We start from the raw sequence: 19,407 nt of genomic DNA, 5'->3' as shown, positions 1-19,407 counted from the left end.
GTCCCGGTCGTCATTTGTGTCCCGGTCTGTAATTTCTCTTTTGAGTGTTTTTTCTTTTTAGTATTTTTTTAGTTTTTTACAGTTTTTCTTTTTTCAGTTTTCTTTTTCTTCTTTATTTTTCAGCTTCACTATGAAATACATATCGCCGAACCTTTGTTTTTTTAACTAAAATCTGGTAGGCATTGATGACCTTATCCAAGTCAAAATCCCAAACCCAATCATCATCGCTATCATTTTCAGTTTTGATATGTTTTGACTCTCACTGTCTAGGTGGATCTTCATCTAACTGCGCGGTTTTGCGTTCTTTAGCCTCAAGCCTGTTTCCTTGCTGTTCTTTTGATTCCTCGGCACGCTTTCTTTTCTGACTTTCTCTATCAGCAGCAAGTTTTTTGGCATAGACTCTTTGAGCATCTTCATCGGCTTTTGCCATTGTAAGTTCATCAGTCATTTTAAACTTAAACATTAATAGATTTCTGCGTGAACATATATGTCTTAAATATCTTTAATGACGTCACCGTCATAGCAAAAATGACGACAACTAACTTCATGACGTCAGTCGACACAGAAACATGACGTCACCTGATCCACAGACAGACAACTTATTTTTATATATATCTATCTATCTATATATATAAAAATAAGTTGTTTGTCTGTCTGTCGACTGACGTCATGTTTGTCGACTGACGTCATTATAAGGATTGAGCTGTATGTCGTCATGAAGTTGTTTGTCGTCCGACGTCATGTTTGTCGACTAACGAAACTGCAGACCGGGACACCGGGACACAAATGACGTGTTATGTCTGTTATAACGTAATAGAGGCAACAATCTTGACAGGGCCTTTTGAGGGTGAGGCTTTTCTTATTCCACGCATTCTCATGATTCCAATGGATCTGCCTTTTCAACCTAAAAGATTGCAATTCCCAATTTGATTAGCATATTTAGTTTTCAGTCCAGAACCACTAAAGCTATTATGTAAATATCAAAAATATTTATGTTGTCTGAGCAATAATTTTTAGTTTTTATTTCAAAATAGAAAATTACCTGACAATTTTAGAATTATATCTATCTATATATATAAAAATAAGTTGTCTGTCTGTGGATCAGGTGACGTCATGTTTCTGTGTCGACTGGCGTCATGAAGTTAGTTGTCGTCATTTTTGCTATGACGGTGACGCCATTAAAGATATTTAAGACATATATGTTCACGTAGAAATCTATTAATGTTTAAGTTTAAAATGACTGATGAACTTACAATGGCAAAAGCCGATGAAGATGCTCAAAGAGTCTATGCCAAAAAACTTGCTGCTGATAGAGAAAGTCAGAAAAGAAAGCGTGCCGAGGAATCAAAAGAACAGCAAGGAAACAGGCTTGAGGCTAAAGAACGCAAAACCGCGCAGTTAGATGAAGATCCACCTGGACAGCGAGAGTCAAAACATATCAAAACTGAAAATGATAGCGATGATGATTGGGTTTGGGATCTTGACTTGGATAAGGTCATCAATGCCTACCAGATTTTAGTTAAAAAAACAAAGGTTCGGCGATATGTATTTCATAGTGAAGCTGAAAAATAAAGAAGAAAAAGAAAACTGAAAGAAGAAAAAATGTAAAAAACTAAAAAATACTAAAAAGAAAAAACCCTCAAAGAGAAATTACAGACCGGGACACAAATGACGACCGGGACAGAGGGAATATAAATAACGACCGGGACACTCAAGGAGAAATTACAGACTGGGATACCGGGACACAAATGACGACCGGGACACAGGCAATATAAATGACGACCAGGACACAGGTATTTAAGAATATCGTTCAAAGACAAATTTTTAATTGTAAGAAGACCGTTGAAAGAGAAATTTCTAATTGTAAAATGACTGAAGAACCTACAATGGCAACACCCGAGGAAGCTGCTCAAAACGAATGTATTCACGCCGAAGTAGCTGAGTTGGTAAAGCGTTATGTTTCAGGTTCTAGGTCCGAGAGGCTCCAGGTTTGAACCTTGGCTTTAGCATTAATACAAAAGAAGAAAAAACTAAAAAAGGTAAAAACTACAAAAAAACTAAAAAGAAAATATATATATATAATTATATATATCATCTTTTCCACAAAAATAATAATTTAGTGCTTCTGCTTAAAAACAGCAATCGAATTGATGCCTCCTGATACGCAACTATCAACAAAGTGGCAATCGTTGTGGTCGGTGATCAGTTCTTACCTCGAGATAATATTCTTTATAGGCGAAACAATCAGTTGACAAGAATTGCTTAAACTCATCGATGCTACGATGCCCTACAATATCCTGACGAATATAAATGACAACCGGGACACTCAGATAGAAATCACAGACTGGGACACCGGGACACAAATGACGACGGGGACACAGGGAATATAAATGACGACCCGGACACAGGGACACAACTACAACGGGGACGCCGGGGGGCACAGGGGGATATATAAATGACGACGGCAACAAAGGAAATGGTCGATTAGCAATCACCATCAACAAAGCTCAAGGGCAATCAATAGAATCATGAGGTATAGATCTGAATACGGATTGTTTTCCCATGGACCATTATGCGTTGCATGTTCAAGAGTCGGTAAACCTGACAATCTATTTATATGCACAGACGATGGGACAGCAAAGAATGTTGTATATTCGCAAGTTTTACGTAGTTAAAAACACACACATATATATATATATATATATATATATATATATATATATATATATATATATATATATATATATATATATATATATATATATATATATATATATTCACAGGTGGGACATAGGGACACAACTACAATGGCGCGTAACGACTTACGTGCGCGGGGGGGCTTGGGGGGGGGCGCGAAGCGCCCCCCTCAACTAGGTGTTGGGGTGGCGCTTCGTGCCTCCCCAACAGCTAGTATATATATATATATATATATATATATATATATATATATATATATATATATATATATATATATATATATCTATATATATAAAAATAAGTTGTCTGTCTGTGTGTCTGTCTGTGGATCAGGTGACGTCATGTTTCTGTGTTGACTGACGTCATGAAATTAGTTGTCGTCATTTTTGCTTTGACGGTGACGTCATTCAAGATATTTAAGAAATATGTTCACGTAGAAATCTATTAATGTTTAAGTTTACAATGACTGATGAACTTACCATGCCAAAAGCCGATGAAGATGCTCAAAGAGTCTATGCCAAAAAACTTGCTGCTGATAGAGAAAGTCAGAAAAGAAAGCGTGCCGAGGAACTACCAGAGCAACGCGAAAGCAGACTTGCTGCTAAAAGAGAAAGTGAAAAAAGAAGGCGTGCCGAGGAATCAAAAGAACAGCAAGGAAACAGGCTTGAGGCTGATAGAGAAAGAAAGAACAGAAAGCGTGCCGAGGAATCAAAAGAACAGCAAGGAAACAGGCTTGAGGCTGATAGAGAAAGAAAGAACAGAAAGCGTGCCGAGGAACTACCAGAGCAACGCGGAAGCAGACTTGCTGCTAAAAGAGAAAGTGAAAAAAGAAGGCGTGCCGAGGAATTACAAGAACAGCAAGAAATCAGGCTTGCTGCTGATAGAGAAAGTAAGAAAAGAAAGCGTGCCGAGGAATCACAAGAACAGCAAGAAATCAGGCTTGCTGCTGATAGAGAAAGTAAGAAAAGAAAGCGTGCCGAGGAATCAGAGCAACCTGAAAGTTATCGCCTGGCATTCAGGTACAACCCAGTCGATGATTATAGCTTGAGTAGATGTGTTCAAATCGGGACAATGTCTAAAATTTGTCCCTATTGCGAGGCCTTGAAATTCAATGGTGAAACAATGGGAATGTGTTGCGCCTCAGGAAAAGTTAAACTTCCTCTATTGGCTGCACCACCAGAGCCATTGAAGACTTTCCTTACTGGAACTACGTCAGAATCTAAGCGTTTTTTGTCAAAAATCAGAAAATACAACTCATGTTTCCAAATGACGTCGTTTGGAGCCCAAATCGAAAATCCAGATCAATTTATGTCTATTTTTAAAGTAAAAGGGCAAATTTATCATAGAGCAGGGTCCCTTCTACCATTCTCAGGCGAGAATCATAAATTTTTACAATTGTACTTCATCAGTGATAGAAATTCTGAATTGAATGCACGTTGCGAAATTTCTCCCGATGTTGAAAGGACAATCGTTTTCCAATTGCAACATCTTTTCCACGAAAATAATAATTTAGTGCGTCTGTTCAAAACAGCCATCGATTTGATGCCTACTGGTACGCATAAAATTGTTATTTCCGCTGACAAAACGCCTCCTGGCCAACATGTGCGTAGATACAATGCTCCAACTATCGACGAAGTGGCAATCGTTATGGTCGGTGATCAGTTTTTACCTCGAGATATTATTCTTCATAAGCGAAACGCTCAGTTGTTAAGAATTGCTGAAACTCATCGATGCTACGATGCCCTACAATATCCTATCATTTTTTGGGATGGAGCCGACGGCTATCACTTTAATATTAAATTGATGAATCCAGCCACTAACAAAGAAATGAATAAGAAATGCAGTGCAATGCATTATTATTCCTATAGACTAATGATTCGGCAGGATGAAGAAAATTATATTTTAAAATGCCGTGAATTGTTTCACCAATTCGTCGTTGATATGTATGCTAAAATTGAATCAGAACGTTTGCTATATATCCGCCTGAATCAGACCAAGCTCCGCTCTGAACAATACATTCATTTGCGAGATGCAGTTATAAATGACGGTAATACCACAAACGTTGGAAGATTAACAATTTTACCTTCGTCATATGCTGGCAGTCCCCGTCATATTCATGAATATGCTCAAGATGCTATTGCGTATGTTCGTCTCTATGGTCGTCCAGATTTATTTATTACATTTACATGTAATCAATCTTGGGACGAGATACTGCAGCTTTTACTTCAAGGACAATCGGCGGTTCATAGGCATGACATTACGGCCCGTGTCTTCCGGCAAAAGTTGAAATCACTGATAAACTACATTGTAAAACTTGAAGTGTTTGGGTCAGTGCGATGCTGGATGTACTCAGTGGAATGGCAAAAACGAGGTTTGCCACACGCACATATACTAATCTGGCTACATAAAAAAATTACTTGGAACGAAATTGATGATGTGATTTCCGCTGAAATACCTGATAAAAATGTCGATAAGGGGTTACATGATATTATTGTAAAAAATATGATACATGGACCTTGCGGTGCACTGAACGAAAATTCACCATGCATGGCCAAAGGAAGGTGCACAAAGCAATATCCTCGACTTTTAGTATCAAACACAATTACTGGCAATGATGGTTACCCACAATATAGAAGAAGATCTACTGAAGATGGCGGTAAAACAGCAATAATAAAGAAGCGTAACGGTACCACCATCGAAGTAGATAACCAGTGGGTTGTTCCATATTCCCCATTATTATCAAAAACATTTAATGCACACATAAACGTTGAATACTGTAACTCCGTAAAGGCAATCAAATACATATGTAAATACGTCAACAAAGGCAGTGACATGGCAGTTTTTGGCTTGCAGCCCGAAATCAAAGATTTCGATGAAATCGTACAATATCAGGCTGGAAGATACATAAGCAGTAATGAAGCTGTTTGGCGAATTCTTTCATTTCCGATACATGAACGTAGTCCAGCTGTTGTTCACTTAGCGGTACATTTACAGAATGGTCAACGTGTTTATTTCACGGAAACCAACGTGCAACAAAGAGTCCTGAATCCACCGGATACAATATTAACAGCTTTTTTTTCGCTTTGCAAAAATGATTCTTTTGCAAAAAAACTGCTGTATACTGAAGTGCCTTCGTATTACACGTGGAATACTAAAAATAAAGTATTTGAACGTCGAAAACAGGGTAAGTCAGTCGACGGCCAACCTACCATCTTCAAAGATACCACGATAGGAAGACTCTACACCGTTCACCCCAATCAACATGAATGCTTCTTTCTACGCCTGCTTTTGGTGAATGTACCCGGTCCGACATCCTTTGAGTATTTGAGGACTGTAAATGGTACTATACATGACACTTACCGTAGTGCATGCCTTGCTCTGAATTTATTGGAGAATGACCAACACTGGGATAACTGCATCAATGACGCGTGCGAAACGTCAACCCCAAGTCAAATTCGTGCATTGTTTGGCATCATTTTAACAACTTGCTCTCCATCAGCTCCTACAGAGTTATGGGAAAAATATAAGTCAAAAATGTCCGAAGATATACTCCATCGAAAACAGTTAGAGACGTCAGATATGACTTTTGATTTTACATCAGAAATTTATAACTACACTTTAGTTGTTATAGAAGATTTGTGCGTACGTATGGCAAACAAACCTCTTCAGGATTTGGGAATGCCTTCACCTAACCGTATCGCTGCTGTTTCGACATGTGTAGAATTGGATCGTGAACAAAGTTCCAGTACGAGTGATCTATTGTCGTATGTACAAAATAACATTTCCAAGTTAACGTCGGAACAAAAAGACATTTATGATACGATAATGCATTGTGTCGATAACAACGTTGGAGAAATTTTCTTTTTGGATGCGCCAGGAGGTACTGGTAAAACGTTTGTGATAAAACTGATTCTGGCATCAATTCGATCAAAAAATGATATAGCGTTGGCAATTGCGTCGTCCGGAATAGCCGCAACATTGCTGCCTGGTGGAAGAACTGCTCATTCCGCTTTGAAATTGCCTCTGAACTTGCATTCTACAGAAACTCCCACGTGCAATATTTCCAAATCATCTGGGATGGGTAAAGTATTGATGCAATGCAAACTTATTATTTGGGATGAGTGCACAATGGCACACAAAAAATCGCTCGAGGCTCTGGATCAATGCTTGAAAGATTTGCGAGGGAAGTCGAAACCCTTTGGCAGCACATTAATATTGCTTGCGGGAGATTTCAGGCAAACATTACCTATAATACCTAGATCAACTCCTGCAGACGAAATGAATGCTTGCCTGAAAAATTCTAATTTATGGGCACACGTAAAAACATTAAAATTAACTACAAATATGCGTGTCCGATTGCAAAACGATGACTCTGGTCAAACATTTTCAGATCAATTGCTGGCAATGGGAAACGGAAAGCTCCCAGTAGACTCAATTTCAGGACGTATACAACTACCTGCTGATTTCTGTAATTTAGTGACGTCCAAAAATGAATTGATTGAAAAAGTATTTCCGAATATTCTAAAAAATTATAAAAATAATAAATGGCTAAGTGAAAGAGCGATTCTCGCACCCAAAAATATAGACGTCCACGAAATCAACAATATTGTTTTGACCAAGATTCGAGACCAGGCAGTCCTTTACAAGTCAGTCGACACAGTTTTGGAACCAAATGAAGCGGTTAATTATCCATCTGAATTTTTAAATTCCATAGATCTTTCAGGGTTTCCACCACACGTGCTACAACTAAAAATAGGCGTACCAATAATACTTTTAAGAAATATAAACCCACCAAAGCTTTGCAATGGCACTCGACTTGCCGTAAAAAAAAACAATGGAAAACCTAATAGAGGCCACAATCTTGACAGGGCCTTTTGAGGGTGAGGCTGTTCTTATTCCTCGCATTCCCATGATTCCAACGGGTCTGCCTTTTCAATTTAAAAGATTGCAATTCCCAATTCGATTAGCATTTGCAATCACCATTAACAAAGCTCAAGGTCAATCATTAGAAAAATGTGGTATAGATCTTAATACTGATTGTTTTTCCCATGGACAATTGTACGTTGCATGTTCGAGGGTCGGTAAACCTGACAATCTATTTATATGCAGCGACAATTGGACAGCGAAGAATGTTGTATATTCGCAAGTTTTACGCAGTTAATTTGTATTTTGGAACCAAATGAAGCGGTTAATTATCCATCTGAATTTTTAAATTCCATAGATCCTTCAGGGTTTCCACCACACGTGCTACGACTAAAAATAGGCGTACCAATAATACTTTTAAGAAATATCAACCCACCAAAGCTTTGCAATGGCACGCGACTTGCCGTAAAAAAAACAATGGAAAACCTAATAGAGGCCACAATCTTGACAGGGCCTTATGAGGGTGAGGCTGTTCTTATTCCTCGCATTCCCATGATTCCAACGGATCTGCTTTTTCAATTTAAAAGATTGCAATTCCCAATTCGATTAGCATTTGCAACCACCATCAACAAAGCTCAAGGGCAATCACTAGAAAAATGCGGTATAGATCTTAATACAGATTGCTTTACCAATGTACAATTGTATGTTGCATCTTTGAGGGTCGGTAAACCTGACAATCTATTTATACGCACAGACAATGGGACAGCGAAGACTGTTGTATATTCACAAGTTTTACGTAGTTAATTTGTATTGTATCTATCTATCTATCTATCTATATAAAAACGAGTTGTGTGTATGCATGTTTGTTTGTTTGTAAAAAGAGCGTTTGCATATGACGTCATTATTAGTACATACGGCTTTGTATATGGACAGACAATGGGAAAGCCAAGAATGTTGTATATTCGCAATTTTTACGTAGTTTGAAACACATATATAAATCTATCTATATTCACAGGTGGGACACAGGGACACACCTACAATGGCGCGTAACTAATATGGCACGTAACGACTTACGCGCGCGGGGGGGGCTTGGGGGGGCGCGAAGCGCCCCCCCAACAGCTAGTATATATATATATATATATATATATATATATATATATATATATATATATATATATATATATATATATATATATATATATATGTTTTTAACTACGTAAAACTTGCGAATATACAACATTCTTCGATGTCCCATTGTCTGTGCATATAAATAGATTGTCAGGTTTACCGACTCTTGAACATGCAACATATAATTCTCCATGGGAAAAACAATCCGTATTCAGATCTACACCTCATGATTCTAATGATTGCCCTTGAGCTTTGTTGATGGTGATTGCTAATCGAACATTCCTTGTGTCGCCGTCGTCATTTATATATCCCCCTGTGCCCCCCGGCGTCCCCGTTGTAGTTGTGTCCCTGTGTCCCGGTCGTTATTTATATTCTCTGTGTCCCGGTCGTCATTTGTGTCCCGGTCTGTAATTTCTCTTTGAGTGTCCCGGTCGTCATTTATATTCCCTGTGTCCCGGTCGTCATTTGTGTCCCGGTTTCCCGGTCTGTATATACATTCGTTTTTGAATTGGTCTTTTTTTTAGTTTTTAGTTTTTTACCTTTTTTTAGTTTTTTTTTTTTTAGTTATACCTCATGATTCTAATGATTGCCCTTAAACTTTGTTGGTGGTGATTTCTAATCGAACATTCCATGTGTCCCCTTCGTCATTTACATATCCCCCTGTGCCCCCCGGCGTCCCCGTTGTAGTTGTGTCTCCGTGTCCCGGTCGTCATTTATATTCCCTGTGTTCCGGTCGTCATTTGTGTCCCGGTGTCCCGGTCTGTATATACATTCGTTTTTGAATTGGTATATGATGAAATAAATTTTTGTGTTTTTCCCCTTTTTTTTCTTTTTAGTTTTTTTTTGGTTTTTACCTTTTTTTTAGTTTTTTTCTTTTTCTTTTTAGTTTTTTTTTTGTAGTTTTTACCTTTTTAGTTTTTTTTAGTTTTTTAGCTTTTTTAGTTTTTTTTCTTTTTTAGTTTTTTTTTGTAGTTTTTTACCTTATTTTTGTTTTTTTAGTTTTTTTTTGGCTTGAATACATTCGTTTTTGAATTGGTATATGATGAAATAAATCAGATATCGTTAAGTAGTAGTCTTAGCAACATCTTGAGTAGATACGAACTTTGCCTACCACGCTAACCAAGTTGTTGTTTTGTTGAGGCTTGACCCCCGTCACAAAGGACGTATAAGTCCGTATAAAGCGTGGTGTATTTTTCTATCAGGAAATACTGTCCTATCAATCCCCGGTGGGGGGTGATCAAGCCTCCATAAGGACAACAATTTGGTTAGCGTGGTAGGCAGAGTTCGCATCTACACGAGATGTTGCTAAAACTACTTTAATTAACAAATAAACTGTACCCAATAATAATATTTACTCGGGGTACAGTCTTGTTCTTCTCCGTTGTCAAGTATTGGTGTAAGTTGCGGAGAATTCGAGCAATATTCACCTTACACCAGGCTGGCATAGTTAATTTGGAGATGGCTGCTACACACTCTAATTTCACCGTCTATGGTCAGCTAGTGGAGGTTACTAGAGTTCTCCAATGGCATTGCTCTAGCCACTTATTGTCACTGTTGGTTCTAAAGCTGAACTATCCACAAGTTGTGTCTTTTGCCTCCTCTTTTTCTAAGTCCTAGGTATAGGCATTATACCGATTCCACGATCCCCAAATTAGCCACTCATTGGCTAGCAGGTCACGGTCATGGTCAGCTTCTACCTAGAAGAGAAAGGAAGGCAGAACAACCCAAAAAATAACCTTAAAGCAGTAAAACACTGAAGGGCAAAAATATCATCTTAAAGTACTAAAACACTACATACCAAAATACACTGATATCTAACTTGTCTAGGCCCAAAACAGTTTACAAAGATGAGGACACTCTTCCATCAGGGCACGTAAAATCTGGTTTTGACGTTTGCTTTTGACGAAATTTGACTAATTTTTCTATAGAACCTAAACGTCTTTTCAAATTATAAACGCTGAGCTCAAACAACAAAGCCAAGAATGCAAGAGCCAGCATATGCTATTATTACCAAATAACTTACCTTGATTGTCAAGTACTTAATGAATATAAATGATGAATTTTGAACTGTATTTAAAAACCTGTTCTCACAGGCTAGAAACTTTGCAGAGACGAATGATATTTCTTTTTTGGACCGAACATTTGATGATAAGGACCAAAATTTTCGGCCAGAAACGAGCAAAAGCTTTCTCTTACTTCTATCCTCTTTTTTGCCGCGTAACCACTCTGCTTTTGAATTTATAATTGAAATGAAGTGAAAACAAGGTAACGAATAAAGCCTTTAGCTAGCGAATATTATGAAAATAGTCCGAAATGCCTCCTAAGGCACCCAGGACATCAAGGAGGAGCCGCAAATCATCCCTCAAATTTGCCGTGTAGTGATATCCTCCCCCCTTTCGGGGGGAACAGAGATGTGCAGGTTGCGTAGATCCCTCTGGTAAGTCTGGTGCAGTGTATTTTTGCATCTTCTCAGCTAGCCGAATGATTAGCGCTAGACTTGTAATCCTGAAGACAGGGGCTCAAGTTTGGGTGTTTCTGGTTATTTAGCACGGAATGGGGTCATTGGTATGACTCTGTAAGTTCAGCCAGAGTCAGCCCAGCTCTAAATGGGTACCTGGAGAAATCTGGCACGGGATACACCAGATGATCTGCCCCGAACCACGCATTGCACTCCTGGCTGAAGACAGAAAATCAGGGGATCGGAACCTGCGCTATGCATGATATTGGTTAGTATGCGAAAAAGTTAAAACTATCCGGCTACGGCTTCCTAGTGGCTGCCAAAGTAAAGCGTCTTTTGGGAGTCTGTGATCATCCATATGGAGGGCATATTGCAAATGTGTCCTCAGTGAAAATTCGATGATGTTAGTCACTAGAAGTTGTCGCGTCATTTAACGAATAGTTTGATGGTCAAGGCTAAATGAACTACATCTAATGAACTATACTATAGTAGTTGCTTTTGAAACAAATCCAAAATGACGATTCAGATACAAATACACAATAGAATATATCTATTTTCTGCAATGTGTTATTGTTTGAATCATGTATGATTTATTTTTTTTTGCCAAGTGACTTAAAATATTCTTTAATTTAGCCAGCACAGTGAGATGCTTGTCTATGATTGGACGGAAATGGGAGACGAAGAAGTTGTAGTGGAAGATATTGAACGGATCAACTTTGATCGCCAACTGGATCCAGACAATCAATTATTTAAAGACTGGCGTAAACTTGAATTCAGGCATCAATGGAATGATATACGTTACAGGTGAGTCCATAAGCATTTCTACGTCCGTGGACATAGACCATGAAGCATGTCCATGAGCCCTTACTTCATAGAAAGGGTATAACCCGAATTCGTGATCTACCCCTTAATTTTGCTGTTTTTATTTATCTGCCCTTTTTTGTGATTTTTTTCATTCGTGTGTGTTCGTATAATTAAAAAGCGTTTCTCGTTAAAGAGGCTTTATCAAGTACAAATTCTTTCAAATTCAATTCGATTAGGATTTTCAGATCCTTGGATGAATATAAAACAATCGTAAATAATAAATAAGTTAATAACTAAATAGATAGATGAGATAATAAGACAGACAGACAGTATGATCGACAAATCTGTCAAGAAGAGTGTGCGTGAAGATAAACGCCGCTTCTACGAAGCAAAGGCTGCAAAAGCTGAAGAAGCTGCAAAGAATGGCGACAGCAGGTCGGTTTACAAGATCACGAACGAGATCAAAATCCTAAACAGGCCAAGCCCAGAAGAACCAATTTATATCCCCGAAACCTCAGGGGTAAGACTGGATATCACCACTAAGCCTTCTACCGAAGATGAAATGTTGAAGACAGTCAAAAAGCTGAAAAATGGGAGGTCACCAGGAGACGACCGCCACAGCACGCTCGTAAAGCTTTTTAAGAAGGGTGACACCACCCTATGCAATAACTGGCGCGGCATTAGCCTACTTTCCATCCCTGGTAAACTTTTCTCTCACATTAATCTAGCCCGTATTCAACGCCACCTAGACAAATATCTCCGCGACGAACACATGGCTTTTGCCCAAACCGCTCCAGTAACCACCAGATTTTCACCTTGCGGATGCTCTCAGAGGAGAGCTGTGACTGGCGAAATAAGCTTTATATGATCTTCATAGATTTCGAAAAAGCCTTCAACTCTTTGGTTTACCAGTCACTTTGGAAGTTTTTCCGTCATCACGGTATCCCTGTCACCATAGTTAAGCTCATTGTGGCCATGTAGGAGGGTATAACCAGCTGTGTGAGGACTGCAGAGGGGAACTCACGTAAATTCACAATCCTCTTCAGGGTGAAACAAGCCTGTGTCTTATCGCCACTACTGTTTGCATTGGTCGTCGATTATATATTGCGGAGCATCGAGTTAACTGGGCTACGTCTAAATTATTGCCTGCTCAGCGACCTAGATTTTGCTGATGATATTGCAATACTTGAAACCTGCAAAACACGACTTCAAGAATTACTCTCGAATATTCAGCAAAAAGTAAGTGGATTTGGGCTTAATGCCATTGCCAGTAAAACCATAGGAATGGTGACAAGCGACTCACCTATGAAAATCAAATGCGGCGACAACGATGTAGAACAGGTAGTCAACTTCAAATACCTTGACAGCACCATCGAAAATACGAGATTCACAGCCAAAGAAGACATTGCCCGAATTGGTCAGGCTAACATCACCTTCAACAGCCTTAATAAAGCATGGAGATCGAGTACTTTCTCTCTCCGGCTCAAACTCCGCCTGTTCAAGAGTAACGTCCTGCCTGTCCTCCTCTACGCATCGGAAACTTGGCATCTCAACCAAGACCAAGAGAGGAGAATCCAGTCCTTTGAGAACGCTTGTCTCCGGAGGCTGCTTGGTATTCACTGGACCCAGAAAGTCACAAACGCACATGTAAGGAACATCACGGACCAGCCATCCCTGACCGAAACCATACAAAGACGCAGATGGAGCTACTTAGGTCATGCACTACGCATGGACGACACCAGAATCCCCAAGCAAGCATTCTTTTGGCTACCCGAAAGCATCCGCCGCAGAGGACGACCCAAATACACACTCCGTCATTCCTTCAACAGCGAACTACGCCAACTTCGTGCCTCCCTACAACCAGAGTGGGAAGACATTATCGCTGCCGCCAGTTACAGAGACGATTGGAGACTCTTCTTAGACCCCTTGGGTGCCTCTGGAGGCACATGAAGATCTAAGGTCTAAGGTAAGGTAAAATGAGTAAATGAAATAGAAATAAACTGATAAAATCGTTATTTAGAAAGACATTAAATAAGGCCCATATGCATAGAAAGGGCTTTGGATCATGTCTCTTCCGTAAATTCATGACCTTTAATCTCGTTCTGTTGTTTTTATCAATTTGACCATTTTTATGATTTTTTCATTTGTCCCATATAGCGGGTCCATGTAAATTAAAAGCTTTTCTTCCCAAAGATGCTTTACCTACTACAGATCCGTACAAATTCAATACAAGTCTTTAAATTAATATAGTTGAAAGCGATTAATAAATCAATAAGTAAATGACTGAATCATAAAATAAATAAAATAATAAATATATTAATATAATTACTATTTAGAAAAGACACCAGAAAAGGTGTTCACGCATGGGAGGGGCCCGGATCATGTCTTCTTCCAAAATTTATTACTTTGCCCGTAATTCTGTGGTTTTTACGTGTTTTCTTTTTTTTATTTTACAGCTTTTAAAGAGTCCATATAGTTCAAAAGTTTTTCTCTTTGAAGATGCTTTATCAAATACAGATCACGTAAATCAATAACAAATCCTTGAATATAGGGGTACATGATACAACAACAGTAATGATTATCATCGTGTGTTGTCCTAAGGGAGAGACGTGCACAGGAAGGAAGTCGGGATTCTCATCCATGAATTAACATAGGAGGGGTACAAGTGCGGGAAGGGAGCTTCTGTTTTGGTGCCCTTTGTAACTCGAAATTTTATTATCAATAGTACCGAAATAAATATTGGAATCAGTTTCAAGGTCATTAAAAAAGGAAGGGTCACGGGGCCCGCTCCCCCCGAAAAAACTTTATTCTCTTGAATTTTTATGCAATTCTTATTCAACCTATCAAAAAAATTAATGCCACTCCCCCCCCCAGAAAAAATGATGCGTGCCGTCCTATCCTAAGGCAATTCAGCTTTTGAGTACTTTTCTTCTCGTTTCTCTCTTAGATGATGGTTTGTTCCGAAGAAATCATAAATCCTTTTGTGATCCCTTTTCAGAAATCACAAAATACTTTTCTCAAGAATCGCTTGTTTGTTTGTTATATTTGTATTTTTCAAAATCACGAAAAATGTAAGTTGATGATACGTGGTCAGGTATCATCGACCGTTCTATGACTTAAATATTTTATGCTCTCTTTGAAGACGTAAAATGAAGTATACAATTGTTGAAGAGTTTTATATTTACTCTTTTTCTGAGAAGATTTATGAACAAGAAAGTGTGAGCAACGAGCATTATTTCAGAAAATTTATAAAATAGATAGAAAAGCGAAAAGCTATGAAATAATTCGTAAATTAACTAATATTGTAAATTATTATTAAATAATAATTCATAATAAATTAGATAATAATACAAATTAGATAATTGAAAAATAATTAGATAGAAATTAATTCAAAGGGTCAATTTGTAAATGCGCCAATGAAGCAGGGTTGGGAGTCGGGTAAAATTATAGCAGTTCATATAACTGGCTTTCCTATAAAGTGAATATACCATTCGATGCTTTTTCTTATGCACTTTATGAATATAATAATCGCTTTTACCTTAAATTGAGGTTTAAGCACTTTTTGAGCTCTTAAAAATGACGAATTTTCGAAAAATTATGACAGTTCATATAACTGACTTATCAATAAGGCAAACATACCATTTGATGCCTTGTGTTATTTTCTTTATGAATATAATAATCGCTTCTACTACAAATTCACTTTTTGAGCTCTTAAAAATGACAAATTTCAATTAAAGTATGACTTATCTCTCATTTTTGAAAAATAAATGCTACATTTTCTCAGTGCTAAAATTATTTATTTTAGGTTAGTTTAGGTTAGGTTAAAAAGTGCTTAAATTTGAATTCAAGGTAGAAGCGATTATTATATTCGTAAAGAGCATAAAAAAAGGCATCAAGTGATATGTTCACTTTATTGGTAATAAAGTTCATATAACTGGTAAGCCAGTTATGTGAACTGCTATAATTTCAGCGGGAGTCATTTGCAAATCTGTTCGTGGGGTATTTGACGGATGGTTATGCGTTGTAAATTAATTATATTTTATTTGCTAGTTATTATTTATCTATTTAAAAATCATTTATCGGAAATTTATTTTCTCAACGTCCAGTATAGCGGACATCATAGGGATAGGCTATTTTGGAACGACCTTGGATACATTAAGACACATTTTCTTAGGACTGCTGAAATAGCTTACTATGGGTTTTATACGAGAATAGGATTGAATAAGAATAGATTGAGAATAGGATTGAATATGCAGATTGAATAAGCTTGTAAATCTTACGCTTAGTATTATTGTGGAGAAGACAGCATGAAACGGCACATCTGAGATAATCGTTCCCCCTTGAGTAAATTCAACCGTAGAACTTCAAATTTCTGAATTGATTCAGACAAATTTGACATGAAAAAAAAGAATGTTTAAATATTGAACAAACGTTAAAAAACAAACACATTCAAATTTCTGAATTAATTCAGACAAATTTGACCTGAAAAAACGTTCATATTCTGAAAAAAAACTTTAAAAAAACGAATTCGTTCAAATCTCTGGATGGATTGAAAGAAATTTGACATGAAGAAAAGTTCAAATTTTGAAAAAAATTTAAAAAAAAGAATCCATTCAAATTTCTTAATGGATTTAGATAAATCCGACATGAAAAAATGTCATCTTGCGTTGTCAAGCAAAAAAAAAAAAAAACCAATGAAGCTGACTTTCAAAAACTGACTTAAATTACCAGTTAATTTGTTGTATTTATCTCTATTTCTTTTAATTACATCACGAGTTCCTTTTTAACTTTTTGCCTTTTTAAGTCCACTGAAATCATTGAAAGATTTTTTCTTTTATAATTTTTTTTGTTTTTTTTACATTACTCTTTGAATTTTACAATCAAATATTGATTTTTATTTCAGATTAGGAACATAGCTCTGTTTCTAACATGGCATTGACACTAGTAATAAAACTCTTCTTTCACCTCAGACTTCTCCTCCAGGGATCTTTTCTTCGGCAAGGAATCCTCTTATGGTCAGGGAGACTGACCTCCTTTCCTTTGTGCGATTTTGGGAGCCATTGCTGGCTTCATTCTATCCATTTTCAGCAGCGGACTCTACAAATTCCCTGGCTAATGATAGGACACTAGGCAGGGTGGCTGGATAGTGATTGAAATTAGCAGCAGTAGGCATAATTTTGTACCTACTCCTCTCAAGAGCACTGTGAGAAAGTTGTCAGCACCTCCTTAAAAACTTGACTTAAATTATTAGTTAATTTAGTTTGCTTTGCCTTTTCTTTTGATTTTATCTCGAGTTCCTTTTTAACTTACGTATTTTTAAGTGTGCTGAAATCATTGAGAGTTTTTTTTTTATTGTTTTTCTTCTTTTTTTACATCCCTGTAACTACTGAAAAATAGAATTATATAAGTTTTTTGTGAATTACTTTTTTAATTCTTAATTAATTAATTAATTTTTATTTCAGATTAGGAACATGTAAGAATAGACTTGAAACTCTATTTCAGATACCTACCCATCGGGTTCCAGAACTTTTTGTGCCAGTAGACGAAGCAGAAGCCTTATACCTTGTTCAAGACAAGGTAATTTCTACTCTATTAACTGATTTTTGGAAACACCAGCATGCCAGGGCAAAAATAGAGGATTCCATCCGTCACCACAATAGGGGGAAAGGGGTGGAGGGTTAAGTATAGCCGAAACCTATGTGCAAAAAATATAATATCAAGTGTTTATTATGGTTCATGCATACTAAACCGTAGAACTGTTCACACTAGTATAACTTACGATTCTACAGTTTATTATGTACTTTACGGAGCAAATTTTACTCGTAACGTAGCCAGTACTACAGAAATCAGGTATCAACAGATTCTTTTACACTAAAATTGACAGATTAAAATTAACTACAATTAAAAGATATAAATTAACAGATAAATTAAAAATTACAATTAATAAATTCCTACAAAGGCTTTTGTGCATGATAATATCTTGAATCTCCATTCCGCGTTATGAATCTTGTACAGTTTGCTCATGATGATTGTGAGGATTTAAGACGATGATTATGTTAGATTTATTGATTTTTACATTAGCCTAGTTTGACGTGGATTTTTTAACTGTGAGATATTATACTTGCTGTATACAACCACATAGCATAGAAAATGATGTACGTAGTGTGAAAGCTGCTTTAGGCTTCATAATTATAATATAAAGATCATATTTAGCCACAGAGAAGTAGAGAGATTACTTGCATAATATCTTGTGACTCAGATAATTGAAATTTTTGTTTGATTCCTACTATAATCGGTTTGGGCGTTGGATTTGTAACTCTCTGTCCGTAAGAGGAGGGGTTCGAACCCCGTTGATGGTGACTATTTGATCTGAAATGAGGTCAGCCATGTGACTGTAAGCTGAGCCAGAGTCAACCCAGCTCCAAATGTGAGTCTGGAAAATCTAGAGGAAAACCACCGGGAGCGTCAGATGATTTGCCCCCATCTCCACATCGTGGGCAAAAGAAGAGAATCGGAAGATGAGCGCCTGCACTAATATACCGATAAAACGTTAAAAACTACGAGGAGGATTGGTATCTGCATGCGAAAAAATTATGAAAACACATCATAGACGTAAAGTCATGGCTTTGTATTGCCCTTTTTCCCCTGGAATCATCGGAAAATAATGCAATTGTAATCCGGCGCACTCAATGCTTAGAGCATAATTTAAATTATTTTTGAACGTCAATTATCAACTAAAATAGCTTTTCGTTCAACGTCGAATTGTAAATTTGGCTTGTGAAAATGTTCCCAGTTTGCATTAACTGAATATAACAGTAAAGTATAAATTAAGTATCTTTATACTAATTTACTATAAACATTGAAAAATAAATTTCTGCCCCTTTCCCGCCCCCCTACATTTTCATGAATTGGTGCTACTCGCTTCTACAGTACACCCGAACTTCAGTACAGCTCAGCTTACCTTATACACCCTAAAGGCTCCCAGCATTGTTGGTGTGTATATTATTGGCAAACTGTAAGTAGTGGGTGCTGTTTTCTATCATTTATAACTTTTTGTTCAATAATTCTTTTGAAATTCTTGCTAGAACTCTTTTAGTGTGGCCACTAGACGGCTCATTTACATGCACTATGGTATTGTGTACTATATACTATTTATATGTATTTACATGCCGCCTAAGGCCAACAAAGCTAAGCATGCTCTTCCTCCATCCCAATTTATTCAAAGCCTCGCTCTTTACACCCTCTCAGGGATTTTTAACGAAGGGTCAAAATGATATTTGAAATTTGGAATTGTAATTGAAGTTGGCTTATTAAGTTTGTAATGTTGCACTGAATCACCTGAAATTGTTTATAACAGTTTGAACTTTGGTAATGGGGTGACTCTACTGTTAGTTGATTGGCTGATTGTTTGTGAAATTTGCGTTAAAATTAATTTTGGATATTTGGGTATATTTGTT

At 37.3% G+C, this 19,407-nt stretch overlaps 1 protein-coding gene across 4 annotated transcripts in view; it reads left to right on the top strand.

The window, feature by feature from the left end:
• Positions 1-19,407, top strand: part of LOC136026239 (NADH dehydrogenase [ubiquinone] 1 alpha subcomplex subunit 10, mitochondrial-like) — a 49,480-nt gene that overhangs the window by 27,709 nt on the left and 2,364 nt on the right. For 3 of the 4 annotated variants that reach the window (XM_065702595.1, XM_065702593.1, XM_065702594.1), the window contains exons 5-6: positions 11,780-11,950; positions 17,413-17,527. In XM_065702595.1, coding sequence (XP_065558667.1) covers positions 11,780-11,950; positions 17,413-17,527 — 286 coding nt within the window. Of the gene's footprint in view, positions 1-11,779; positions 11,951-16,853; positions 16,882-17,412; positions 17,528-19,407 lie in introns of those variants that run through there. The other variant, XM_065702596.1, reaches the window with a different exon arrangement.

The sequence above is a fragment of the Artemia franciscana genome, chromosome 4, assembly GCF_032884065.1.
Source record: "Artemia franciscana chromosome 4, ASM3288406v1, whole genome shotgun sequence".
NCBI classification, from domain to species: Eukaryota; Metazoa; Arthropoda; class Branchiopoda; order Anostraca; family Artemiidae; genus Artemia; species Artemia franciscana.
Note: the sequence above shows the minus strand (reverse complement) of the source record. Positions and strands in the feature narration are given on the sequence as shown.